Source organism: Hemiscyllium ocellatum, chromosome 9, assembly GCF_020745735.1.
Source record: "Hemiscyllium ocellatum isolate sHemOce1 chromosome 9, sHemOce1.pat.X.cur, whole genome shotgun sequence".
Classification (NCBI taxonomy): Eukaryota; Metazoa; Chordata; class Chondrichthyes; order Orectolobiformes; family Hemiscylliidae; genus Hemiscyllium; species Hemiscyllium ocellatum.
This window is the reverse complement of record NC_083409.1, coordinates 98,241,688-98,269,186: the sequence shown is the minus strand read 5'-3', so window position 1 is coordinate 98,269,186 and position 27,499 is coordinate 98,241,688. Positions and strand designations below refer to the sequence as shown.

Sequence of the window (27,499 nt, the reverse complement as noted above, 5' to 3'; positions counted from 1 at the left end):
TCCCGGGCGGTGGGGTATCGGTTATCCAGTGTCCCGGGCGGTGGGGTATCGGTTATCCAGTGTCCTGGGCGGTGGGGTATCGGTTATCCAGTGTCCCGGGCGGTGGGGTATCGGTTATCCAGAGTCCTGGGTGGTGGGGTATCGGTTATCCAGTGTCCCGGGCGGTGGGGTATCGGTTATCCAGTGTCCTGGGCGGTGGGGTATCGGTTATCCAGTGTCCCGGGAGGGGCGGGATGTATCGGTTATCCAGTGTCCCGGGCGGGATGTATCGGTTATCCAGTGTCCTGGGCGGTGGGGTATCGGTTATCCAGTGTCCCGGGCGGGGCGGCGGGGTATCGGTTATCCAGTGTCCCGGGCGGTGGGGTATCGGTTATCCAGTGTCCCGGGCGGTGGGGTATCGGATATCCAGTGTCCCGGGCGGCGGGGTATCGGTTATCCAGTGTCCCGGGCGGCGGGGTATCGGTTATCCAGTGTCCCGGGCGGTGGGGTATCGGTTATCCAGTGTCCCGGGCGGGGCGGTGGGGTATCGGTTATCCAGTGTCCCGGGCGGTGGGGTATCGGTTATCCAGTGTCCCGGGCGGTGGGGTATCGGTTATCCAGTGTCCCGGGCGGGTACGGGCCGGCCGCCGGGGGGCGGAGTTACTTTCGGCGGGCAGTTTGGCGCTTTCTCCGTCGGTGTGCCGGGCCGGGCCGAGCCTTGTGTGTCGGGAATCGGCGGTCGGTGCTCACTTTCCTTCGGTAAGAGCCGCCTTTGAGGACGGTGCCGGGCCGTGTGTGTGAGATGTGGTTGATCCCGGGGGAGGACTCTCTCAGACCCGGCCCTGAGTGTGGAAGGCCTCCTCATGTGGAAGTGAAGCCAATTCAGTCAGAAATGTCTCCGTTTAACATTCAAATAAACCCGCAGGTTAAAATAAGGCAAGATTAGATGTGGGAGAGTGGGGTTGTTCTTTTTTGGCTCATTGATTATACAGTCATTAGAATCTGTACAGTGTGGAAGCAGGCCATTCAGCCCATCGAGGAACCAGATTCTGGATCAGTGGTGCTGGAAGAGCACAGCAGCTCGGGCAGATTTCCAGCTCCTCGGATGCTGCCTTGAACTGCTGTGCTCTTCCAGCACCACTCATCCAGAATTCAGCCCATCGAGTCCATACTGGCCCTCCAAACATCATCCCACCCAGACCCACCCCCATTCCTGTAACCCTGCACTCCCCACGACTAACCCACCCTAACCTGACAGAGATGCTGGTGTTGGACTGGGGTGTACAAAGTTACACACAAAAATCACACAACACCAGGTTATAGTGCAACAGGTTTAATTGGAAGCACTAGCTTTCGGAGCGACGCTCCTTCATCAGGTGGTCGGCAAGGGAGCATCGCTCCGAAACCTAGTGCTTCCAATTAAACCTGTTGGACTATAACCTGGTATGTTATTTTTAACTTTGTTCAAGGATGCGCAGGTGAGGTGGACACTATGGGCAATTTCCCATGTCCAATCCACCAAAGAGTTCAGTTCCATGCCCCAGTCTCAATGGGTAATAATACATTCAGGTGATAGTTTGAAGGTAATTGCTGACATTTTATCTGAGGGTTTCTCTTTGATACTTTGGACAATTAAAACAACTCAAATCTCCAGTAATCTGCTGACAGGGGTATAGTGATTGGAATGAGGCCAGTCAGGTGGACTCTCATAGAATGAGTTCCCTGATTTGAAATTGTACATCTAGTTCAGTTATAGAGATGTACAGCACAAAAATAGATCCTTCAACCCAACTCACCCATGCCTGCCAGATGTCTAAATAAACAATCGTCTCATTTGCCAGCATTTGGACCAATACTTCTCTAAGCCTTTTTCTGTCTAGATGCTTTTTAAATGTCGTAATTGTACCAGCTTCCACCAATCAGGGAGTCCTTGTTGACAGATATACTGTCAGAGGTTCTGTTTATTTGGAGCTGGCTTTGAGGAAGCTGGATCAGTGTGAAGGACTCTCCATGTGTAAATAAAGAGCCACTTGGAAACTGGATACCGGCCTCCGGAGTTATTTCAAGAAACTGGGAAATAAATTGGATAATCTGGTCCTTTTAATTGAAAAAGATATTCCACGTCCAGACAAAATCCAAGAGCTGCCCTGATTCTTGGGCTGACGTTAGTCAATCAAATCAATGCCAATGCCAATGAAGTGCAGACTTGCATTTATATAGTGCCTCCCACAAACACTGGATGTCCTAAACTGTTTTCCAGCTGATGTTGTCTTGAGTTGTGGACACTGCTGTGCTGTGGCTTCTCACAGCTTGTGTGGGCAAGAGAGGAGGGGAGGCTGCGAGATGGGTGAACAAACTGACTAAACCACTACATGGCAGTGTTCAAGCTGTTTTGGAGAATGCAGTTTTAGTCTTTGTGGTTCCTTATGCTGACAACCAATGTAGGATTGGCAAAAACTGGAAGCTACGTATATTGACACACAGGACTCTATTCACAACAGATAGGATATTTATACTCATTGCCCCTGTTTCAGCATCAACATGTTGACAGAAATTCTCTGGTTCCTTTTCTAAGGGCAGTCCCTTAACCAATCAGAGTGAACCTGTTTGGCTAAAATTTAAACAAAGCTGGCAGTTAGCTGTCAGTTATTATTAATTGGTGCATTTTCCATGGCAGTGGTTCAACATGGGTAAAAGTGACGACTGCAGATGCTGGATACCACAGTCTAGATTAGAGTGGTGCTGGAAAAGCACAGAAGGTCCTGCTGCTCCTCGGATGCTGCCTGACCTGCTGTACCTTTCCAGCACCACTCTGGACAGTGGTTCAACATATCAGGCACTGCTTGCTTAGCGATCAGAACTCCTCGTGCAGTACAAATATTGTTTTGCCTTGATTTTGCTCTTGTTAATTGACCTGGTGAGTGCAAAATGAAAAGCTTCAGTCGTGTTTTTTTTAAAGCAACAAGGACAAAATCACAAAAAAGAGAATTCAAAGAATTGAGAGAAAACTAGCTTAAAGTCTTAAACACAGATTGTAAATATTTGTTGGCACTCCTTAGAAAAATAAACTACTGGTGTGAGTGTACCTCCCTTGGAGGGCAAGACGGTGGAATTATTAATAGAAAACACTGAACTGGTGGAAACATCAAACAGTTTATTTTGTCTGTCTTCACTGTGACAATGCTGTGAAAGAAACTAAGGACAAAATAACTTTTGTTTTTAAAAGAGAAGTGGTAAAGGCAGAGGCACTCAAGTGTCCAGTTTAACAGTGACCATTCTCCCAGTTCAGGTTTTTTCTTGTTTGGTTTAGCTGTAGCAGTCGCAGGTGCTAGAGTCCAGAGAAAAGGTTCCAAGGTTTAGCGAATGACTTTTCTCTCTGAAGCCTCTTTGGAAGCTATTCCCTCCTGCCTGTAAGGCTCTGTAAGGCCCTTTTTGCCAAGGCATGTGTTTATGGAGCATTACTGGATTGCACAGCTCATTAGTTAAATTGCTGTATTGGATTGGTTAAGTTTTCCAATAGTTAAGATATTCTAAATTCTGTCTTGTTTTGTTCGTGTTTCAACTGTAGTGTTTAAATAAATTCTGTTTTGCTTAAAGCCAAGTGATTTGACCAGCTGTGTCACGTTTGGAATATCCACTTCACATCTGCTTTTAAAACAAGAAAAGTTAGGATCTAGGCAATGTTGTTAAAATATTTTGAGGGGGTCTGGCCTGGTCCGTAACATCACTTTAGAACTCAAAAACCAGTAGTTGAAGATCAAGATGTAAATGCATCAGAGAAATTTAAACAAATCACACTTACCGAGAAAGAAGTAATGGGAAACAAGCAGAAATAAAGTCTGACAAGCCCTCTCGTCTGGATGGCATGTTCTGTCAGTTTTCAACAAAATGGCTGCAGAGATAGTAGCTGCATTGGTTATGCAATCTAAAATCCTAGATTCCTGTTTCATCAGATTGAAAATTCGCAAGTACAACATCTCAATTCAAGAAAGGGGGAGTCCGAACGTACCAGTGAACACACAATACCATAAAAGGAGGAGTTCCAGACTTTTGACTTGTGCAGAGAAGTCCTGAAAATGAAATGACTGAGCTCCTACCATCTCAATGACCCACCTTTGTGTCAGGTATACCCCCAACCAGTACAGAATTGACCCCCCACCGCCATCCCACAATTCTCAGTGACTCCAGTTTTGGAGATTTCCATGATCCTGCTCTCGAATGCAGTCACACTCACATCGCCTCTGGAATTCAGATTTTGGGCAGCAACTGGAATAAAGTCATGAACTCTAGTCCTTGTAGAACCCAAACTGAGTGTCGTTGAGCAGATTATTGCCAGTGCTGCTTGATAGCTCTGTTGATGGTAACATGCATCAATTTACTGATGAGGGAGAGGGGACTGCTGAAGCAGTAATTGTTTGGGTTGGATTTGTCCTGTATTTTTGTGTACAGGACATATCTGGTAGTTTTCCCATATTATCGGGTAACTGCCAATATTGTAACTGTACTGGTACAGCTTGCGAGGGTTCTGCCAACTTCTGGAGGATGTCTTCAGTACTCTTGCTGAAATGTTGTCAGGGACCATATCCTTTTCCATATCGAATGCCTCCAATTCTCTCTCACATATCACAGAGAGTGAATCAAATTGGCTGAGGACTGGCCTGTGATGCTGGAAATTTCCTGGAGATGGATCAACCACTCTTCACTACTAGCTGAAGGTTGTTGCATTTGCTTCAATCTTATCTTTTGTGCTGAAATACTGGGCTCTTCCGTCACTGATGACTGGGATACTTATGGAGCCACCAGCTCCAAAAAGTGGTTTAATGTCCACCACTATTCATGACTAGATATGGCAGGACTGTGGAATCACTTAGCTCTGTCTGTCGCTTCAGATAATTTTGGCACACAGTCCTGTTTTGGAGTTTCACCAGGTTGGCACCTGTTATGGACCAGATCAGATTCCACCCCCCTCAAAATATTTTGGGAAGGTAGCCTAGACTCAAAATTTTTATTTTAAAGATAGATGTGAAGAGCTGTCTTCCAGACACGATACAACTAGTCAAACTACTTGATGTTAAGCAAAATAATTTGTTTAAGCACTATAGTTAAATGCAAATAAAATAAAGAGGAATTTAGAATGACTTAACTGCAAGGTTTGTAGCTCAGGTTGAGGTTTAGGGTGTAGGTTTGCTCGCTGAGCTGTAGGTTTGATATCCAGACGTTTCATTACCTGGCTAGGTAACATCATCAGTGGCGACCTCCAAGTGAAGCAAAGCTGTTGTCTCCTGCTTTCTATTTATATGTTTGTCCTGGATGGGGTTCCTGGGGTTTGTGGTGATGTCATTTCCTGTTCATTTTCTGAGCAGTTGATAGATGGTATCTAGATCTATGTGTTTGTTTATGGCGTTGTGGTTGGAGTGCCAGGCCTCTAGGAATTCTCTGGCATGTCTTTGCTTAGCCTGGCCCAGGATAGATGTATTGTCCCAGTCGAACTGGTGTTTTTTTTCCATCCGTGTGTAGGGCTATGAGGGAGAGAGGGTCATGTCTTTTTGTGGCTAGCTGGTGTTTGTGTATCCTGGTGGCTAACTTTCTTCCTGTTTGTCCTACGTAGTGTTTGTGGCAGTCCTTGCATGGAATTTTGTAGATGACGTTGGTTTGGTCCATGGGTTCTACTGGGTCTTTTAAGTTTGTTAGTTTTTGTTTGAGAGTGTTGATGGGTTTGTGTGCTACTAGGATTCCAAGGAGACTTAGTAGTCTGGCTGTCATTTCTGAAACTTTTTTGATGTATGGTAAGGTGGTTAGGGTTTCTGGCTGTGTTTGGTCTGCTTGTTGTGGTTTGTTTTTGAGGAATCTGCGCACTGTATGTTTTGAGTATCCGTTCTTCTCGAATACGTTGTATAGGTGGTTCTCCTCTGTTTTCCGAAGTTCGTCTGTGCTACAGTATGTAGCGGCTCATTGGAATAGTGTTCTGATACAGCTACGAAACAAGATAGAAGAGACATTTAACATCATCAACAACACCCTCATAGGCATAAAGTTCACCAAGGAGGAAGAAACCGACAACAAACTTGCATTCCTGGACGTCACAGTTGAAAGAAAGGACAACGGAGAGCTACAAACCTGCAAAAACAGAAAACCGACAAACACTGACCAAATACTTAACTACACCAGCAACGACCCCAACACACACAAACGAAGCTGTATCAGAACACTATTCCAACGAGCCACCACACACTGCAACACAGACAAGCTTCGGAAAACAGAGGAGAACCACCTATACAATGTATTCGAGAAGAACGGATACTCAAAAAATACAGGATTGAAAAGTGGCAGGGTGGTTCAGCATTTAGCACTATTGTCTCTCAGCACCAGGCACCCAGGTTCGATTCTGGCCTTGGGCATCTGCCCAAGTTTGCACATTCTCCCTGTGTCTGCGTGGGTTTTCGCCAGATTCTCGAGTTTCCTCCCACAGTCGAAAGATGTTTGGTGAATTAGCCATGCTAAGTTGTCCATAGTGTTCAGGGATGTGTAGGTTAGGTACATTAGTTAGGGATGAATGTAGAGTAATAGGGTCAGGGAATGGGTCTGGGTGGGTTACTCTTCAGATGGTCGGTGTGGACTTGGTTGGGCCGACAGGCCTGTTTCCACAATGTAGGGATTCTGCAATTTAAAAACATTAAAAAAAACTAGAAATCTTGGTCTGTAAGAGCTGGCCACACCCAGGCTGTTTCCATTGTTCCAGCTTCTTAAAAAAAACCCAAGGCCGTACAAATTGTTTACTTTCTCAGTGACAGCTCAATACCTCTGCCTTACAATCTCTTAAAGTGACAGCATCATCATTCATCTTATTTTTAGGTTTGCCCAGTGCTGCTCCTGACATACTCTCGTGTATTCTTTACTCAATGAGGGTTGTTTCCCTGGCTTGGTGTTAATGTGCTGGAGTATGATTTTGTCACTGCTGATGGCCCATGGCATCTCATGCGTGCCCAACCTTGTGTTGCTAGATCTATTCAAATCCAAGCCATTTCAAAAGGTGATAGTGTTGCAGAACACAATGTGAGATACTCTCAATGTAAAGGTGAGATATACAGAGGAACCTCAATTGTCCGAATTTCGGATTATCGCTAGGTTCTGATGCTTGGCTAAATTATGTTATCCAGCATTCGATTATCCGAACAAAATACTCACTGCTCATGTCATTCGGATAATCGAGGTTCTTCTGTAGTCTCCACAAGGACTGAGAGATGGTCTCTCTTACCAATACTGTCAGGGGCAGAGGAATCTACAGCAGGTAGATTGGTAAGGATTAAGTAGAGTATGAAACAAAAACAGAAATTGCTGGAAAAGCTTAATATTTTGGGTCCAGTTCTGACGTGTCATGAGATGTAACATGTTAACTCTGATTTCTCTCCACAGATGCTGCCAGACCAGCTGAGCTTTTCCAGCACTTTCTGTTTTTGTTTCTGATTTCCAGCATCCTTTGGGGTTTTTTATTAGGTTATATTTATATTTTTAAAAATGGATAATTTTACTCTTGTTGGTTCCCTCACCATCCATTCTAGCAGAAACTGATCAGTAGTAATGCTGCTGAGTCACTTGGTGAACATTTGAAATCTCCAGCTGAAAATTGTGTTGCTGGAAAAGCGCAGCAGGTCAGGTAGCATCTAAGGAGCAAGAGAATCAACGTTTTAGGCATAAGCCCTTCTTCAGGAATTTGAAATCCCCACCCAAGGTGCATTCTGTGCTGTTGGCACCAGCAGTGATTTTTGCAAGTGGTGCTCAGCTTGAAGAAGGACTGCTTGATCAGCTGAAGCAGGAGCTTTCCTTTCCCACGTTTAATATGCTGTCATGACATTGGGATCCAGAGTTGATTTTGAGGGTTCCGAGGGCAAGCCCCTCCTGAAAGTATACTACCGTGCTGGGTCTGTCCATCAGAGTGTTGGGGACAATGTTTGTAAGGTATCATACTGTGAGTATGTCCATATCAGGCTGTTGCTTAACTGGTCTGTGAGATAGTTCTCCCAATTTTCACAGTAGCCGCCAGATGTTGGTAAGGAGGACTTTGTGAGAATTGTATTTGCTGTTATCATTTTGGTGCCTAGTTCAGTGTCAGGTAGTGTGGTTTGCCCAGTTTTTGGAATATCTCATAGAAACCTATGAAATTCTAACAAGTTTAGACACAGTTAACACAGGAGGGATATTTCTGATGACTGGGGATTCTGGCATGAACAGTCAGTCTAAGGATACTGGGTAGGGCAGTTTGGACTGAGAGGAGAAGAAATTTCTTCACCCAGAGAGTGATGAGCCTTTGCAATTTTCTACCACAGAAAGTAGTTGCAATTAAAACATTAATGTTTTCAAGAAGCAGTTGGATGCTAAAGAGGTCAAAGAATTTGGGAGGGAAAGTGGGAACATGGCTGATCATACAACTCAGTCCCATGATTGTATTGAGTAGCAGTGCAAACTCCAAAGGTCTGAATGGCTTACTCCTGCTTCGATTTTCTATGTTTTTGTGTTTCTCTCCCTGAGCAAAACTTGCACATTTATTGGCCATTTGGATGCTTCTCTTCTTCTAAAACATAACACGTTCTGTTTGTTTCCCTGTGTCATAGGACACCTCATTGCTCAACCGCAGCCAATATGTTTATTCTCTTCTACCTTCACTTTAAAGCAGTAAACTATTCACATGATTTTTTTCAAAGCCTAATTTTAATGCACCTGAGCACATTTATACATGTCGTATCATCATTCAGAATTCAAGCATGAAACTAAACCTATGTCTCCAAATCAGTACAGAACTACAAATCAAATGTGAAGCTCTATACTTTGAAATCTAAGTTTCCAATTAATAAAACCTTGTGAATTCTTATCATATCAGTTACATGAAGACCCATAGCAGAAACTCATGACCTTCAACAACAATGACTTCAATGAGTCCATCTGCTCCCACTTCCTTCAGACCATGGGCACCCACATGGGCCCCAGCTATGCTTGCCTGTTCGTCGGATACATGAAACAGTCCATCTTCTGCAGTTACACTGGCACCATCCCCCACCTCTTCCTCCCCTACATTGATGACTGTATTGACGCCACCTCATGCACCCATGAGGAGGTTGAACAGTTCATCAACTTCACAAACACCTTCCATCCTGACCTTAAGTTCCCCTGGACCATCTCAGACACCTCCCTCCCCTTTCTGGACCTTTCCATCTCCAGCAACCAACTCAACAGGGACATCTTCAAACCCATTGACTCCCACAGTTAGCTGGATTATATTTCCCACCACCCATCCCCCCTCCTGTAAAAACATTATCCCTTACTCCCAATTCCTCTGCCTTAGCCGTATCTGCTCCAGGGAAGAGCAGTTCCATTCCAGGACATCACAGATGGCCTCCTATTTCAGGGACTGCAATTTCCCCTCCCACATGGTCAACAATGCCCTCCAGTGCATCTTCTCCACTTGCTGCACCTCCACCCTTGAACCCCACCCCTCAGGGAACATCAGTGGGACGCACACATCAAACAATCCCACCACCCTCTCTCCAACCACTTCAACACTCCGTTCCACTGTGCCAAGAGCATGCAAGTCCTGGGCTTCCTCCACTGCCAAATCTAAGCCAACCAACAACTGGTGGAAGAACGCCTCATCCTCTGGACCCTCCAACCACATGGCATCAACATTGACTTCACTGTTTCCTTATCTCCCCTCCCCTCACCTCATCCCAGATCCAATCCTCCAACTCTGCATCATCCTCTTGAACTGTCCTACCTGTCCATCTTCCTTCCCATTTACCTGCTTCACCCTCCCCACCGACCTATCATTATCAACCCCCATCTGCATCTACCTTCCCAGCTACCTTCACCCCACCCCCACATTCCAATTTATATCTCCGCTCCGCCTGTCCCCTCCACAACAAATACATTCCTGATAAAGGGATTATGCCCAAAATGTCGACTTGCCTGCTGCTCGGATACTGCCTGAACTTCTGTGCTTTCCTAGCGCCACACTTTTCCATCAGCTTGCAGACCAAGTATATCCAGAAACACAGAGCAGTTTCCAGGCTGACATCTATGTGGACATGATCACAATACGCCAGCTACAAGAACAGTATAAGGAACAAAGCATATCACTTTTTACTTTGTCTTAACAAAAACCTTAAAGTATTGAACACTGTCAGCAGAACAGAATTCTTCAAGATCTTGGGAAAAATTGGCTATCCACCAAAATTCTGCAGTCTCACCTCACCTTCCATGGTATGTCATGAGCCATGATGGGAATTTTAGACAAGTTATTGTGTTTAAGACCAGGGTGGTTATGTTGGAATTGCTTTTAAAAAAAAGTCAGGCCACAAGTAGAGTTTTTTTGTGTCCAGTTCTGGATTCCACATTACAGGGTAGACCTGATTGCACTGGAGAGTTTACAGAAGACATGTACCAGCATATTGCCTGGGGTAGAATGTTTTAGTTATGAAGAGAGATTGGATAGATGCAGGTTATTTTTCTTGGAATGGAGGAGACTGACAACGGGATGGTGATTGAAATGCATTAACATTTTCAGGAGTATCGATGGGAAGAAGCTTATTCCTTTCATCAATGTCAAGTGAACGTCATTTTAAGGTAAGGGGACAAGAGGATTAGAGGGGATGTGAGGCAGGTGGTGAGAATCTGGAACTCACTGCCTGTAAGGGAAGTAGAGACAGATACTTTTATAACATTTTAGAAGTATTTAAAGAAGCATTTGGCCTACAGCCTACAGGCCTTGGTATTACATGTGCTGGAAAATGGGATTAGAATAGTTAGGTGGTTCTTTTTGAGTGACACAGACTCAATGGGCCAAAGGGCCTTTTTCTGTGCTGCGGACCTTTGACTTTATGGAAGGGTGTGCTGGTGATCAAGCCTCATTATTTGTGATAGCTCATGGAATATATAAATAACCCATTGAATCACTAAGATGGTTCATTTATATGGCTTTAATTATAGAGTCATACAGCACAGAAACTGACGTTTTGGTCCAAACAGTCTATGCTGACCTTAATCTCAAACTGGACTAGTCCCATCAGCCTTATTTGACCCATAACCATCCAAACATTTCCTATTAATGTACTTATCTAAATGTCTTTTAAACATTGTGACTGTAGCTACATCCACCACTTTCTCTGGATACTCATTCCACACGAACTCTGTGTAAACATTTTTTTAAAATGCCTCTGATCTCTCATTTAAATCTTTCTCCTTCCACCTTTTAAAAATATGGTCCCTAGTTTTGAAATCCCCCACTCAAGTGAAAATACACTGGCCATTCACCTTACATATGCCTCTCATTATTTTATAACCTCTGTAAGGTCACCTCTCAACCTCCTTTGCTCCAATGAAAAATGTAGCAGCTTATCCAGCCTTTCCTTATAACTCAAACCCTCCATAAGATATAGGAGTGGAAGTAAGGCCATTCGGCCCATCGAGTCCACTCCGCCATTGAATCATGGCTGATGGGTATTTCAACTCCACTTACCAGCGTTCTCCCTGTAGCCCTTAATTCCTCAAGACAACAAGAATCTATCAATCATTCCATGCTTCATCCTGGTAAATCTTTTCTGAACCCTCTCTTGCGTATAATATCCTTCCTATAACAGGGTGACCAGAACTGGACACAGTACTCCAAAAGAGGCCTCACCAACATCCCGTACAACCTCAACCTAACGTCCCAAATATATTCAAAGGTATGCCAGAAATCTGTTGTCAAGAACAAAGGAAACTTGCCAGGTTTTGTCAATAAACTAAACTAAACTACTTTATCATGAATAACTTTTCCTTCAAGTGACAATGCACATCTTAAGTACTGCTATGCATACTAAAATTACATTTCGTTTAAACATAAGCAAGCACACTTTTAATTTTGTGGTGACAAGAGCAGGCCAGAGGCTAGGAATACAGTAAACATGAATTGGCTCTAATGTGATTGAAGAATTTAGACCATTATTGTAAAACGCCAACTTTCCTTACCTGCATTGGCTATAACGAAACTCCAGTCCCATTGGTTTAAATGGTGCTGCTATTACATGGTTTTCTTATAATGTGGAATCTCACGGGGACAGAACTATTGTGTTATATAGACTGTACTGTGGCAAGTAACTCATCACATGACCATAACCGCACACCCACATTTTGCTATTATCTACACAGCATAAGTTAGGAGTAGGATAGAAAGCTCTGTGGCCTATCGATTCTGTAAATAAAGTCTAAAAACACATTTAGAGTCCAGGTCATGGAGTTCCTCTCAGTTGATTAATGCTGTGCTTGTGGAAATTTAGCTTCAGAGACTTGTGGACTGTCTCTCCCAATCCTGCAATTTGACTAATGTCATTGGACAAGATGTTGCATCCTTGCCGAGAGCATGCTAAATAACACTACTGGAAATGGTCAGCAATTTCTGCTACCTCAGATCTACAGAGGCAAACAATCTTTCACTAGTTGGCAAACTTGCTCTACAGTCAATTCAAAAAATACATATAGGTTAACAATAAGCTGACTGTTGGGACCAAGCTCAGGATTTACAAGACCTGTGTTCTGAATACTTATCATATGGTGGTGAAACATGGTGACTTAGCATTACCACTACAAAATAAAAGCTCAGTTATTTCAACTTTTACTGTCAGTGGCATGTTATGGATATATCCTGGCAGGATAAAATCACACATATAGCATCATTGACGAAGCTCCCAATTTTGTTGGCACTCATCAGACAGAGGGCGAAAGTGAGGACTGCAGATGCTGGAGATTAGAGTTGAGAGTGTGGTGCTGAAAAGGCACAGCAGGTCAGGTAGCATCTGAGGAGCAGGAGAATCAACGTTTCGGGCAAAAGCCCTTCATCACGAATGAGGCTGTGGGCCGAGATTGGGGGTGGTGGTGGTGAGATAAATGGGTGGGGGGTGGAGCTGGGGGGAAGGTAGCTGAGAATGTGACAGGTAAGTGGAGGTGGGGTTAATGGTGATAGGTTAGAGAGGAGGGAGAAGAAGTGGATAGGTGGAAAGGAAGATGGACAGGTCAAGAGGGCAGTGTGGAGTTGGAAGGTTGGAAATGGGATAAGGTGGGTGGAAGGCAAAGGAGGAAACTGGTGAAATCCACGTGGGGAGTTCCTGGACCAGGTGCCAACTCTGCCCCCTCAACTATGGCCTCACCTCCTATCACGAAATCATCATCTCCCAGACCGTACACAACCTCACCACCACAGGGGATCTCCCACCCACAGCTTCCAACCTCATAGTTTGGGAACCCCGTGCTGGCTGGTTCTACCTCCTATCCAAGATCCACAAGACTTACTACCCTGTCCGACCCAGCATCTCAGTCTGCTACTACCCCACTGAACTCATCTTCACATACGTTGAAACTGTCCAGGAACTCCCCACGTATGTTCGGGAAACCACCCACACCCTCCATCTCCTCCAAGATTTTACTTACCCTGGCCCCCAATGCCTCATCTTCACCATGGACATCCTGTCCCTATACACCTCCATCCAGCATGACAAGGGCCTCCAAGTCCTCCACTTCTTCCTGTCCCGACATCACCTTCCACTGACTCGCTTTCGTTTTGCTGAACTGGTCCTTACTGTCGACAAATTATTCTTTGAATCCTCCCACTTCCTCTAGGTGCAAGAGGTAGCCATGGGCCCCAGCTATGCCTGTCTCTTTGTCAGTTACATGGAACAGTCTGTCTTCTGCAGTTACACCGGCACCATTCCCCACCTTTTCCTCTGCTACATTGATGACTCTATTGACACCACCTCGTGGTCCCATGAGGAGACTGAACAGTTCATCAACTTCACCAACACATTCCAACCCGACCTTAAGTTCACCTGGACCATCTGAGACACTTCCCTCCCAGTTCCTGAATCTCTCCATTGCCATCAACAGTGACTGACTCAACATTGAGATCTTCTACAAACCCACCGACTCCCACAGCTACCTGGACTACATCTACTTCTACCCTGCCTCCTGTAAAAATGTTATCCCTTATTCCCAATTCCTCCATCTCCACCGCATCTGCTCCCAGGAGGACCAGTTCCACCACAGAACATCTTAGATGACCGCCTTTTTTTAAAGACCATAATTTCCCCTCCCACGTGGTAGTTGATGCCCTCCAGTGCATCTCATCCACTTCTCGCATCTCTGCCCTTTAACCCCACCCCTTCAACTGCAACAAGGACAGAACCCCCCCCCCCCCCCAGTCCTCACCTTCCACCACCCCACCAACCTCCATGTACATTGCATCATCCTCTGCCATTGCCGCCACCTAAAAGTGGACCCCACCACCAGAAATATATTTCCTTCCCTACCCCTATCCACTTTCCATAAAGACCATACCCTCCATCACTTCCTCGTCAGGTCCATGCCTCCCAACCCGCCTTCCCCGGCCACTGCAGGAATTGCAAAACCTGCGTCCACACCCCTCCCTCACTTCCATCTCAGGTCCCAAAGGAGCTTTCCACATCTGTCAGATATTTACCTGCACTCCCACACATGTCATTTACTGGATCTGTTGCTCCTGATGTGGTCTCCTCTACATTAGGGAGACAGGATGCCTACTTGCAAAGTGTTTCAGAGAACATCACCGGGATGCCACCACCCTGTGGCTGAAAGCTTCAACTTCCCCCTCGCACTACAGGTAATTTACCATAGCCAATCAATTTTATCTGCACATCTTTGAACAGTGGGAGGAAACTGGAGCACCCTACAGAAACCCATGCAGACATGGGGAGAAAGTCACCCAGGGCTGGAATGGGGCTGTGGCACAGCGGTACTTACCCATTGTACTACCATGTCATAGAATGAAACACTTCTGCACTTTCTGGGCAAGTCAATGGCTGATCTACAGTCGTTCATCTGTATCTGCGAGAGTTCCATTCCCTTCCCTTCAAATAATGAAATTTGACTGCGGAGCTCCTTAGAAATGGGTTAATAATTAGATTTTTGACTGTGGCTGTTGATTTTTGGTTTTTGGTGTGGATAGTTGAATTCATGATTTCACTGATAGACATAATTTACTGTACAGGTAGTTCAATGATTACCTGCTTTTCAGCAGTGCAATTTGGCTATAACGTGACAAGAATTAGGGAATGGTATTTTGGAGAACACTGAGCTCGGTTGGCAAAAGTATCATTTCAGCAGGGTTCAGTTCACGTGCTTCATTCTACGCATGCATAGTTCTGCACGTGTGCTGGTGTTCTTGTCGTTCTGCATATGCTCTGGTCTGCATGCCATTGTGCACATGCACCGCTGTCAGCTTCCATGAGAGGTACTGTAGAGAGTAGGTTTTTTTTACAAATTTTAAATGTATTGTTTTCAATTTACTTTTGTTAATAAACATGATTTCAACCTTCATTCAGGCTGTGCTGTACTTTGCATTAGACTTTTGGGTGATTTATGAGTGATGGTCAGTGATATCTTCTGTTGGGTCTGCCCCAATCCCATTTTTCGCACAGGCCCCATTATTTATATTAAGCGATTTTCTGTTTTGTGAGGTTTTGCTGGAATGCAACTAAGGTGTTTTAGGAGAACTAACTGTACTTCACTTTTGTCTTGGGGTTTTTCTGTTGATGATTTAAAATCAGAACATTGCGATGACCGGGAAACAATCCTGGATCAACTGCTTGGAAGGTAGCTATGCTGACCACTATACCACTATAACCCTGAATCGTTTCATCTGTCATTGAGAACAGGTTTCTCACAGAGTGAAGGTTGGAGTCAAGGTTAGAGTGATGCTGGAAAAGCACAGCAAGTCAGGCAGCGTCCAAGAAGCAGGAAAATCAACGTTTCAGGCAAAAGCCCTTCAGCAATGAGGCAGGGAGCCTCCGGGTTGGATAGATAAATGGGAGGGGTCGGTGGGGCTGGGGAGAAGGTAGCCAAGAATACAATAGGTGGATGGGGGTGGAAATGAAGGTGACAGTCGGAGAGGAGGGTGGAGCGGGTAGGTGGGAAGGAAAATTGGCAAGTAGAACAGGTCATAGAGAGGCCTATACTGTGTTTGGCCATTTCCTTTAAATACTTCTCTTACCAGACCCACTTTTAGCAAGCCTTGTCATTACAGTGAAGCTATGTTAATGTTCAGCCTATCAAATCCAGGCTAATCGCTGCTTTCTTTGCCGCGTTATTGAGCAGATCCAAATTATCTGTCATGTTCATACCCATGGTTCTAATGTTTTAGCTTGCCACTCAGAGGTAGTGTCTTAAACAATCCATTCAAGTACATGGACAATTGCAGATCAGCACCAACTTTTAGCTGCTCAGTTTTTGAGGTGGATGCTGGCCGACTGTTGGGATATGATGAACCCTCAGCGACATCCTGTACCATCTGCTGTTCATGTCATTCAAGTTGAGCTTCTCATTCATAACTGCAGTCTTGCTATATCAACAATCTACAGTGAAACTAGAATGCCCTCTTCAGGGTGTAAGCCTGGTAAAGTTTATGGAGGAAAGTAGCCAAAATGATAAGGATCTCCTCACTTAGTTGCAGATGTTACAGAGAAACTTACCAATTAGACAAATAAGTGGCTCCACTCCAGGTTGTTTTGCTTGGATTTACTCCCTTAGTCTTCAGGGTCTCCTGAAAGTTCTAGGGGCCATATTTTTAAAGTGAGAGGAGAAAGATTTAAAAGGAACCTGCGGGCAACGTTTTCATATAGAGGGTGATTTGTGTGTGGAATGAACTGCCAGGGAAAGTGGTAAATGTAGGTACAGTTACAGCATTTAAAAGGTATTTGAATAGGTGCATGAATAGGAAAGGTTTAGAGGAATATGGGCCAGTTTGGCATGGACAAGTTATGCCGACAAAGCCATTATCACCAAGACTGGGCTTTTGGTTCATGTGTGGCAGGGTATGTCTACGCAGTAGCGTGCCTGCAGACTACATGTCTGAGGAAAACTAAATCTCCTTTAAAATTGTCTGAAGTTTTAAACAGGAACCACAAGGAATTTGTTTTGGTTTGTCACCGATAGAAGATAGTGTTGAGGACTGGTTAATGACAGAGAGACAAAATCAGTCAGCTGTCCTTTTCTTCCAGCTGGTGGTGTAGACTCCGAGTGAGAAGTGAACTAGCATACAAAAACAGGAGTCGTGCTAACCTTTTACCCAATGCTAAATAAGTCACAATGCACAGTTGAATGCGCAAGAAAACTTCAAAAGGCTGGAAGAGAGAAGTGGAACCATGGGATTTGTTTGAGGTTATTGCAGGGCCATGGGATGGATTGGTATTGAAGAAGCTGTTCAGCACATCATTCTTTAAGTGTTGTACATCTCAGAATCTACAGTTGGGTTTGTTTTGGTCCCTGTAAGTGGATAATGTGCTGTGGTTCTTGAGATGATAACCAGGAGTGTGACCAGGATATATTGTATATTGGAGAATCTAGTTGTGTATAAGCTGCATGCATTTGTTTGTTTATTTGGAGCAATACAGGCTTAAGTTAGCTTGATTTCTTGTCCATTTTGTATGTAAACATGGCTATTCTCAGCCCATGTCCTCAGCTGGACTGAGACTTCTGTCCTCATCATCTTGGCTTTTTTCATCTTAGCATTACCTCTACAGTGACTTGAGAATGTATTTTCCTGTGTGCGTTCAGCAATGTGTAAAAATATGATAAATCAGTCATCAGAAAGATTAATTCCTCTTTCTCTTTCTTTTACCCTGTTGGATCTACTGATACGTTTTAATCAATCAAGAGTTTCTCTTCTGAGATACTGTGACTCGAACTGGTTTTTACTGCTCCAAGCAAAAGCATAGAGGCATGCTGGTACCCTGTGTGACTGTGTTGTCACAAGGGGTTTTATTTAGTGTGTTTGATTAAAAACATCTTTAACAATGACTAGATGAAGGCAAGTTTATTTTTTCTAATAACTTGTTTTAAGAAGTTCTTTTTCTTTTCTTTGGCTCATGTCCAACATAACTCCTTGCCAATCAAAATCAAGAGAGGGAAGAGGAAGACACCAGTCACGTGTTGCGGTTGTGCAACACTTTTGTTTGTTTTTCTTTGATGGAAAACTTCTCATGGGCTTAGAGGTTTTGGTCCTTTGCCCAAGGTATGTGAAGGAGACTTACTGCTGTCCCGTTTTTTTGAAGGCTGTCTGTTTGTTTTAAGTCTTTTTCGTTTCACAACAAATGCTGTGATTAGGCCTTTGAGGATATTTGTCTTTGCACCAGGGGAACATGAGATGGTATACCACTTGATCACTTATACCTTTATAGTTGTGCAACATGTCATACACCCACTGTTTAGGGCAATGCATAAACAAAGAAAGAAAGTATTGCAATTTAGTGCTTTGGTTGTTGAATCAAAGGCAGTACTAGTAAATATAGTATCTCTGCAGTTGAGTCAATGATGTATGTTTGCTAAGATTGTTAGATCTAAAGGTCTCACCTAGATTCTTCTAGATTGTTAGCCAGAATAGGTAACATATAGCCAGAATCTTTGTAACTGTTTTGAAGAAAGTCGCACTTTAGTCTCACCTGGGGAATGATATGTTCTCAGAATTGATTAGATTAGATTCCCTACAGTGTTGAAATAGGCCCTTCAGCCCAACAAGTCCACACTGACCCTCTGGAGAGTAACCTACCTAGACCCATTTCCCTCTGACTAATGCATCTAACATTATGGGCAATTTAGTATGGCCAATTCACCTGACCTGCACATCTTTGGACTGTGAGTGGAAACTGGAGCACTTGGGGAAAACCCACGCAGACATGGGGAGAATGTGCAAACTCCACAGACAGTCACCCGAGGCTGGAATCAAACCTGAGACCCTGGTGCTGTGAGGCAACAGTGCTAACCACTGAGCCACCATGTTGCCCTTGTTGAGGCACAGAAAAAAGTCAGTCAGCCAATCGAGTCGGTATTGGCTCCCTATGGAGCAATTAGTCAGTCCTATTCCCCCACTCTATCCAAGTAACTCTGCAGTTAGTTCCGTCAAGCTTTTGTTTTAAAATCATTCCTCATCTTAGCTTCCACATGCAGTGAATTCCAGGTTGTTGCTACTTGCTGTGTGATAACAGTCCATGCTTTCATTCCCTCTGCATCCCTTGTCCAAACTCTCAAATCTGGATCCACTCGTCCTCCTACCATACGTTACAGGATTTGCTTTTCTTCATCTACCTTTTCTAAACCTATCAAAGTCTTGTACACTTATTATCAGACTTTCTCCTCAGTCTTTTGCTCCAAGGAACTAACTTCAGTATCTCCAAACTAATTTTTGTTGGTGAATTCTCTCATTCCAGGATCCATTCTGGCAAATCTTTATTTGCACCCTCTGAAGGGCCTCAATATGTTTCCTGAAATGTGATGTCCTGAACTGACCTCTTTATATGTCCAAAATAACCTTTCAGCTTTTGTACACAATACCTAGTAATAGAATTGGTTCTGGAAAAGCACAGCCAGTCAGGCAGCATCTGAGGAGAATCAACGTTTCGAGCATAAGCTCTTCATAGTGTTTTTTTCCAGCACCACACTCTTCGACTCTGATCTCTGGCATTTGCAGTCCTCACTTTCTACCTAGTAATGAAGCCCAAGATCCATTATGCTTTATGAACTGCACTCTCAATATGTTCTGCTGCCTTCAAAAATGATGGTCTGTTTTGCCTGTGTACTTCTGTCACTTTCTTCACAATGCCCTTCTACCAAAGTGTAACACCGATAGTGTCGTAGAACAGAGGTACCGAGGGGTACACGTGCTTAATTCTTTGAAATTTGTCTTGCACATAAACAGGTTAAAAAAGCTTATCTTCATTGCTCAGTCCTTTTGAGTATAGGAGTTGAGGTTGTACAGGACATGGGTGAGCGCTCTTCTGGAATACTGTGTCCAGTTCTGGTCACCCAGTTATAGGAAGGATATTATTATGGAGAAGGTTCAGATGAGATTTTCCAGGATGTTGCCAGGTATGGGGGATTTGAGTTATAAGGCTGGATAGGCAGAGACTTTTTTCACTTGCGCGTAGGAAGTTGAGAGGCGATCTAATAGAAGTTTATAGCATAATGACAGGTAGAGGTAGAGTTAATGTTGTTGTCTTTTCCCTAGGATGGCGGATTTCAAGACTAGCAGGCATTTTTTAAGATGAGAGTAGAAAGATTTGAAAGACATGAGAGGCAAAGTTTTTACACAGAGGGTGGTTTGCGTGTGGAATGAACTTCCAGAAGAAGTAGCGGACACGGGTGCAATTACAACATTTAAAAGACATTTGGATAGATAAAAGAAAAGGAAAGGTTTGGAGGGATACTGGTCAGAAGTAAGCTGGTGGGACTAGTTCAGTTTAGGATTATGTTCAGTATGAACTGGTTGGACTGAAGGTTCTGTTTCCATGCTGTATGACACCTCTGTTTTAAATTTCCCCTGCTGACTTTCAGCCCATTCTGCTTGCTTTCCTATATTTTGTTCAGTTGATTGATATCATTCTCACTATCAGAGACAATTCTTTGAAACGTTGAGGCATGACAATTTTTCCAATATACAAGTCAGTTGTGTTTTTCCAAAAGAAAGGCAGTAGTTTTGGCATTAACCCTTGAAGCATCAGCATCTTCTATCCTCCAGCTTAAAAAGCAACCATTTTAGCACAACTTGCTACTTTATATCCTAAAGCCAAATTTTTCCAAGCTTACACTGATCCTTCTAAATCATAAGCCACAGCTTTTTATGTGAAATTTATCCAATATTTTCTTAAAATTCAATTAGTTTCAAAATAGTCATGGGAAAAGATAGAATTGATCAGAAAATTAAAGTTCTACTTGAAGGCCAATTTTGACAATATTAGAGTGGAATTTTGGAAATTTGAGGGAGACTATTCACAGGTAAAGGGGTGGATGGGAAGTGGGAGGCCTTTAAAAGTGAGATAACAAAGGTTTATAGACAGAATGTTCCTGTTAGTGTGAAGGACAAAGCTAGTACGTGTAGGGAATGCTAGATGAGTACATTATAGCTTTCACTCCACAGCACTCCTCCTTAATTCATTTCAATTCTGTAATAAGGGTTTGAATAAACTGAAGTATGCATAGTCCCAGATCCATATGGATTTCATTAAGACATTTGAGAAGGTTCCCCATGGGAGACTGGTTAAAGGTTATTCTTGTGGAATACAGGGAGAACTAGCCATTTGAATACAGAATTGGCTCAAAGGTAGAGGACAGAGGATGGTGATGAAGGGTTGTTTTTCAGACTGGAGGCCTGTGACCAGTGGAGTGCCTCAAGCATTGGTGCTGGATCCACTACTTTTTGTCATTTATATAAATGATTTGGATGTGAACACAGGAGGTATAGTTAGTAAGTTTGCAGATGACACCAAAATTGGAGGAGTAGTGGACAGCAAAGAAGATTACCTCCGAGTCCAATAGGATCTTGATCAGATGGGCCAATGGGCTGAGGAGTGGCAGGTGGAGTTTAATATAGATAAATGTGAGGTGCTGCATCTTGGGAAAGCAAATCTTAGCAGGACTTATACACTTAATGGTAAGGTCCTAGGGAGTGTTGCTGAACAAAGAAACCTTGGAGTGCAGGTTCATAGCTCCTTGAAAGTGGAGTCGCAGGTAGATAGGATAGTGAAGAAGGCATTTGGTATGCTTTCCTTTATTGGTCAGAGCACAGAGTATAGGAGTTGGGAGGTCATGTTGCTACTGTACAGGATGTTGGTTAGGCCACTTTTGAAATGTTGTGTGCAATTCTGGTCTCCTTCCTATTGGAAAGATATTGTGAAACTTGAAAGGATTCAGAAAAGATTTACAAGGATGTTGCTACGGTTGGAGGCTTTGAACTATGGGGAGAGGTTGAATAGGCTGTGGCTGTTTTCCCTGGAGCGTCGGAGGCTGAAGGGAGACCTTATAGTGGTTTATAAAATCATGAGGGGCATGGATAGGATAAATAGGCAAAGTCTTTTCCCTGGGGTGGGGGACTCCAGAAGTAGAAGGCATAGGTTTAGGGTGAGAGGGGAAAGATACAAAAGAGATCTAAGGAACAACATTTTCATGCAGAAGGTGGTACGTGTATGGAATGATCTGCCAGAGGAAGTGGTGGAGCCTGGTACAGTTGTAACATTTAAAAGGCATCTGGATGGGTATATGAATAGGAAGGATTTGGAGGGATAAGGGATGGGTGCTGACAAGTGGGACTAAATTAGGTTGGGATATCTGGTCGGCATGGACGAGTTGCACCAAAGGGTCTGTTTCCATGCTGTACATCTCTATGATTCTATGATTTGCTGATAAGCTGGCGTTGCCAGTCAATTATTTTTCTGGTTGAATGCACTATTATTAGATCACATCAAACACTTAGATGCATTAACCTGTTGTTTTTGTAACACCTCCTGGTGTGTTCTTGCTGTGTCTTTTAAAGTGCTCTGTTAATGACACATAGATTGAAGTACAGCTATAGAATTTAATGTTTTGAGCACTGTACTGCAAACTGTATGTAATAAAACTTATAGATCAGAATTGCTTTCTGTGGTATGTAACATTATGGTGCAATTTAAACTAGGTTATTCCAGAGTGTTTGAGTGCCGTGTCTGAGTCCAATCGAGCACTCGCTTGAACATCAATGTCGAAGGATTAGCTTTCTAACTTGCCTTTTCTATGGCTGTTGCTGGAGTTAATTAGAGTCTTTGCCATGAGATCCATGTATTGCATTGTGGTTGTATTAGCGTAAAGCTTTCTTTATGGTGAAATTTAAAGATTTTGTTTTCCATTCCTAACAGCAATAACCGGAAAAATTATCAGTATAATACAATTGATTTTGAAGTCCTAAATATGGTGAGGGAAATAGAAACAACTTTCCTGTGTTCTTTTACTTGAACACATCTTTTGAGTTTATACTGGGAAAGTTGCATTCTAGTAATAGAGGAGAAGGCGTGATGCTGTTCAGTAGTAAACCTAGCTGAGAATGAAAGTTGAAAATTCTGCAAGCACATGGTTTTTCAGTCTGCATGTGAAACAGAAAAGATGGGTAGGTAAGTGGGCATTTATAAAAGTAGAGATGTACCCTGAAATGTTAACCCACTTCTGGCTGTCAGCTCTTTTTCCAGCCTTTCCTACTTTTGCAAGTTGTCAATCAGTATTGAGTACTTGTCGTTTTGAGGCAGGTAAAAAGTAAAGCATTCTCTGCTTTGCTGCAGAAGTATGCCTTGGCTCAAACTTAGAAAGAAATGACATTTTCCATTTCCTATATTGGTAATCCTATGGCTTCCATTGAGTGAGATTGCCAAAACAGGAGTAATTCAAACTGTGGGTTCCCACATACTAATTAATGAGTTGAGATTAGCCAATCTCATTTCATTTCATCAATGAGTTTCTTTTATAATCCCTTTTCATCAGATCACAAGGACTATGCAGAGCAATGATGTTTTCATTGCTCAGGGGGTGCAGGCTTATTAGGATCATGTGTTCAATGGCTCTTTTGAATATATTTTTATAGCAGTCAGAGCAATTCTACCCAGCTGGAATGCTTAACAGTCCTAAGGTACTGGCCAAGAACTGATTGACCGTGTATGAATGTGAATTTCAATGTTATACAAGTAATGAGCAACCTTGGGAGTTGAAGTTGTCATGATCTGGTAGAGAAGCAGATATTTCATGAATCTGCCTTGAGCTGCTGGGTGATTACAGCACTAATGCAATTCACTGATGCAGAAAGTTTACACTTTTTAAAGTTACACCTCCCATTTTAAAAAGCAAGTTCCCTTTTGCAAAGCTAGGAATATGATATAAACCAAAATGTCTACAGAGTAATCAACACACTTGCACTGGTTTTTTTTATTGCTTGTTGTTTCCAGTTTCTTCTTCAAATATAAAACATGTTATTAATGCTGTATTGAGTTCCATCTGTTAGTTAAGACTGTTTCTCTTGGATAAATTAATATAACTCGAGCTGCATAAAATGTCCACATCATGTTGTAAAATAACTGATCCCATCCAGACTCCTCTATGCATTGTGCACCATGAACAAACTAAATAACCATATAAAATCTAAATTGTCCAGGGAAAGAGCTGAAGAGTGTTTGTGAGTAGGGTATATTGAATTTTCTTTCAGGGACCCTTAGTATGTGCATTGGGCCTAATAGTCTTTTTCTGTGCTGTAAATCTCTCCTGGACTTTGAAATAATAATTCTCCTTTCCTGTGAAAATTAGTTCAGTGCATTGCCAGTTTTTAAATACTGATGTGCCCTTTTTTTCAGGGAGATACCATGACAACACCTTTAGATAGCTTGTCAAAAGATGCCATCAATCTGACTCTGCATAATCAAATGAAGAATGATTCTGGTAAAGAAAATGAAGATGGTTGCAAACTTTCAAGTAAGTTCAGTGAAGTACAGATAGAATGCATTTGTTTCTCCTTCAAGAGTGCCTGAGGCTTTTATACTAAACATAAATGTTAGCATTCAGGTTGTGCAAAACTTACATTAAAATTGTTATTTCTTGGTCTTTGGAAATGTTCAATATTGATCAGCCAACAATCAGAACAACCTGATTCCTCTCATCAGTGGTCAGTCACAAGCCTTGGCAGTGAGGATCAAGTTGCTACAGGATCAAATGTCTCCAACTAAACGAAGAAGCCTTCATATGTTGATTTTTTCCTGAACCAGAAAAGGAGACATGCTTTCAAATGTTTTTGTTTTGAACTCAATCAGTACAGATGCAAGAATGCCAAATTTCAAAAGTAGTAACATATTAAACTGCATGCAAAAAAAGTGCTGATTTGTTGACAGGTTGATTCTGTTTGGCTATGGTGTTACCATGTAGATTGCATGAAGGAACTGTTGTCTTCCACTTTATTTTTTTAATTCAGAAAAATAGTGCAGTGCCTGGATATATTCTTTCTTCCTGCAGAGGACAGGTCCTTATGTATGAATATATGTAGATTCTAGCAAGCACATGTGAGCAACACAATGAGCCCAACTCATAATCTTAACTTGATTCTTGGTTTAATTCATAGCATGTACACTATTTCAGATTATCAGTTGTGCCTGCAATGTAACCAGTTATACTTGAATCTACGTACGTTTCAACACAAGTATCTGTCTGAAATTTGATATTCTTTCGGCAGTCTGATGATTAGTGCGGGATGAATAGCAAATCTGGGCACCACAATTAGGAAGGATATATTGCCCTCGAGACAGTGCAGTATAGTTTTGCAAGAATTATGCCTGGATTTGTGATTATGTTACGAGGAGAAATTCTATAAATTAGGCCTGTTTTTTCTGAAATTTAAAAGGGGTGATCTAATTGAAGTCTTCAAGGTATTACCAAGCAAAGACAGGGTAAGTAAAGAGAAACTATTTCCACTAGGTAAAAACAATGAAGGCAAATGCTGGAAACCAGATTCTGGATTCGTGGTGCTGGAAGAGCACAGCAGTTCAGGCAGTATCCAAAGTGCAGCGAAATCAACGTTTCAGGCAAAAGCCCTTCATCAGGAATAAAGGCAGAGAGCCTGAAGCATGGAGAGATAAGCTAGAGGAGGGTGGGGGTGGGGAGAAAGTAGCATAGAATACAATAGGTGAGTGGGGGAGGGGATGAAGGTGATAGGTCAGGGAGGGGAGGGTGGAGTGGATAGTTGGAAAAAGAGATGGGAAGGTAGGACAAGTCCGGACAAGTCATGGGGACAGTGTTGAGCTGGAAGTTTGGAACTAGGGTGAGGTGGGGGAAGGGGAAATGAGGAAACTGTTGAAGTCCACATTGATGCCCTGGGGTTGAAGTGTTCCGAGGTGGAAGATGAGATGTTCTTCTTCCAGACGTCTAGTGGTGAGGGAGCGGCAGTGAAGGAGGCCCAGGAGCTCCATGTCCTCGGCAGAGTGGGAGGGGGAGTTGAAGTGTTGGGCCACGGGGCGGTGTGGTTGATTGGTGCAGGTGTCCCGGAGATATTCCCTAAAGCGCTCTGCTAGGAGGCGCCCAGTCTCCCCAATATAGAGGAGACCGCTTCGGGAGCAACGGATACAATAAATGATATTAGTGGATGTGCTGATAAAGCTTTGATGGATGTGGAAGGCTCCTTTAGGGCCTTGGATAGAGGTGAGGGAGGAGGTATGGGCGCAGGTTTTACATTTCCTGCGGTGGCAGGGGAAGGTGCCAGGATGGGGAGTGGACCTGACCAGGTAGTCACGGAGGGAACGGTCTTTGCGGAAACCGGAAAGGGGTGGGGAGGGAAATATATCCCTTGTGGTGGGGTCTTTTTGGAGGTGGCAGAAATGTCGGCGGATGATTTGGTTTATGCGAAGGTTGGTAGGGTGGAAAGTGAGCACCAGGGGCGTTCTGTCCTTGTTACGGTTGGAGGGATGGGGTCTGAGGGTGGAGGTGCGGGATGTTGATGAGATGCGTTGGAGGGCATCTTTCACCACGTGGGAAGGGAAATTGCAGTCTCTAAAGAAAGAGGCTATCTGGTGTGTTCTGTGGTGGAGCTGGTCCTACTGGGTGCAGATACGGTGTATTTCCCTCCCCACCCCTTTCCGCCTTCCGCAAAGACCATTCCCTCCGTGACTACCTGGTCAGGTTCACGCCCCCCTACAACCCACCCTCCCATCCTGGCACCTTCCCCTGCCACCGCAAGAACTGTAAAACCTGTGCCCACACCTCCTCCCTCACCTCTATCCAAGGCCCTAAAGGAGCCTTTCACATCCATCAAAGTTTTACCTGCACACCCACTAATATCATTTATTTTCCACTGTTTGGTGATTCTAGAACCTGCAGCATGGTCGGAGAATTAGGGCCAGACCATTCAGGGAAGATGTTAGGAACACTTCTTTAGGCAGATAGTATGAAGTGTTTGGAGCTCTTTTCTCCAAACAGCAGTTGATCCAGTATCAGTTGTTAGTTTTAAATCTGAGGTAGTTTTTTTTTGTTAAGCAAAGGTATTAAGGGATATGGGCCAAAAGCGGGTATATGGAGTTAGGTCACAGATCAGCCATTCATTGAATGGCCTATTCCTGCTCCTCTGTTCCTAAAATCAGCCCACCCAAGTTATGAATTACCAAGCAACTATATATCGAATTGTGCCGTCTAGCAACCACTCTGCAAAATGGTGAAAAGTTCCTTGCACATAGTGTGAATGGATTACATCTCAAAAAATATGACTCTTTTTAACCACTGTCGCTAATGTGCAATCTGCAGAAACACAGCTAACACAGCTATGCATGTTTTTGCTTATTAGAGCTGTATTCAGTTTAAGGCAAACCATGTGCTGTTTATCCCTAGTTAAAATATATAGACTATGTTTCGCACCAGAATTTGATTTTTAATTAGTTTTGATGCTTCAGGCATTTTTTAAGCTTCAAACTACCATGTTAGGGGTTGTGGTACTTGCATAGAACAGCAGTGGATGAGTAGACATAACATTGTAACTCATAAGTGCAAGAATTTGTTGTTCTCTCTACAGATAATGAATATAAAGGTAAAAGCAAAATGAATTAGTTGGAAATTGTGATGGATGGGTTCTGTGAAAAAACAGATTTTTAAGAATACAATCTGGACTTTGTTTATAGCATAGAGTATCAGTTTATATTTGCATGACTGTTCA

The 27,499-nt window shown here is 43.3% G+C and overlaps 1 protein-coding gene across 2 annotated transcripts in view; it reads left to right on the top strand.

Annotated features, from left to right (window-relative positions):
- Positions 1 to 549: 549 nt before the first annotated feature.
- Positions 550 to 27,499, top strand: part of cdc7 (cell division cycle 7 homolog (S. cerevisiae)) — a 100,396-nt gene continuing 73,446 nt past the window's right edge. For both annotated transcript variants that reach the window (XM_060829971.1, XM_060829970.1), the window contains exons 1-2: positions 550 to 738; positions 24,168 to 24,285. In XM_060829971.1, coding sequence (XP_060685954.1) covers positions 24,177 to 24,285 — 109 coding nt within the window. In that variant the 5' untranslated portion in view covers positions 550 to 738; positions 24,168 to 24,176. The remainder of the gene's footprint in view (positions 739 to 24,167; positions 24,286 to 27,499) is intronic.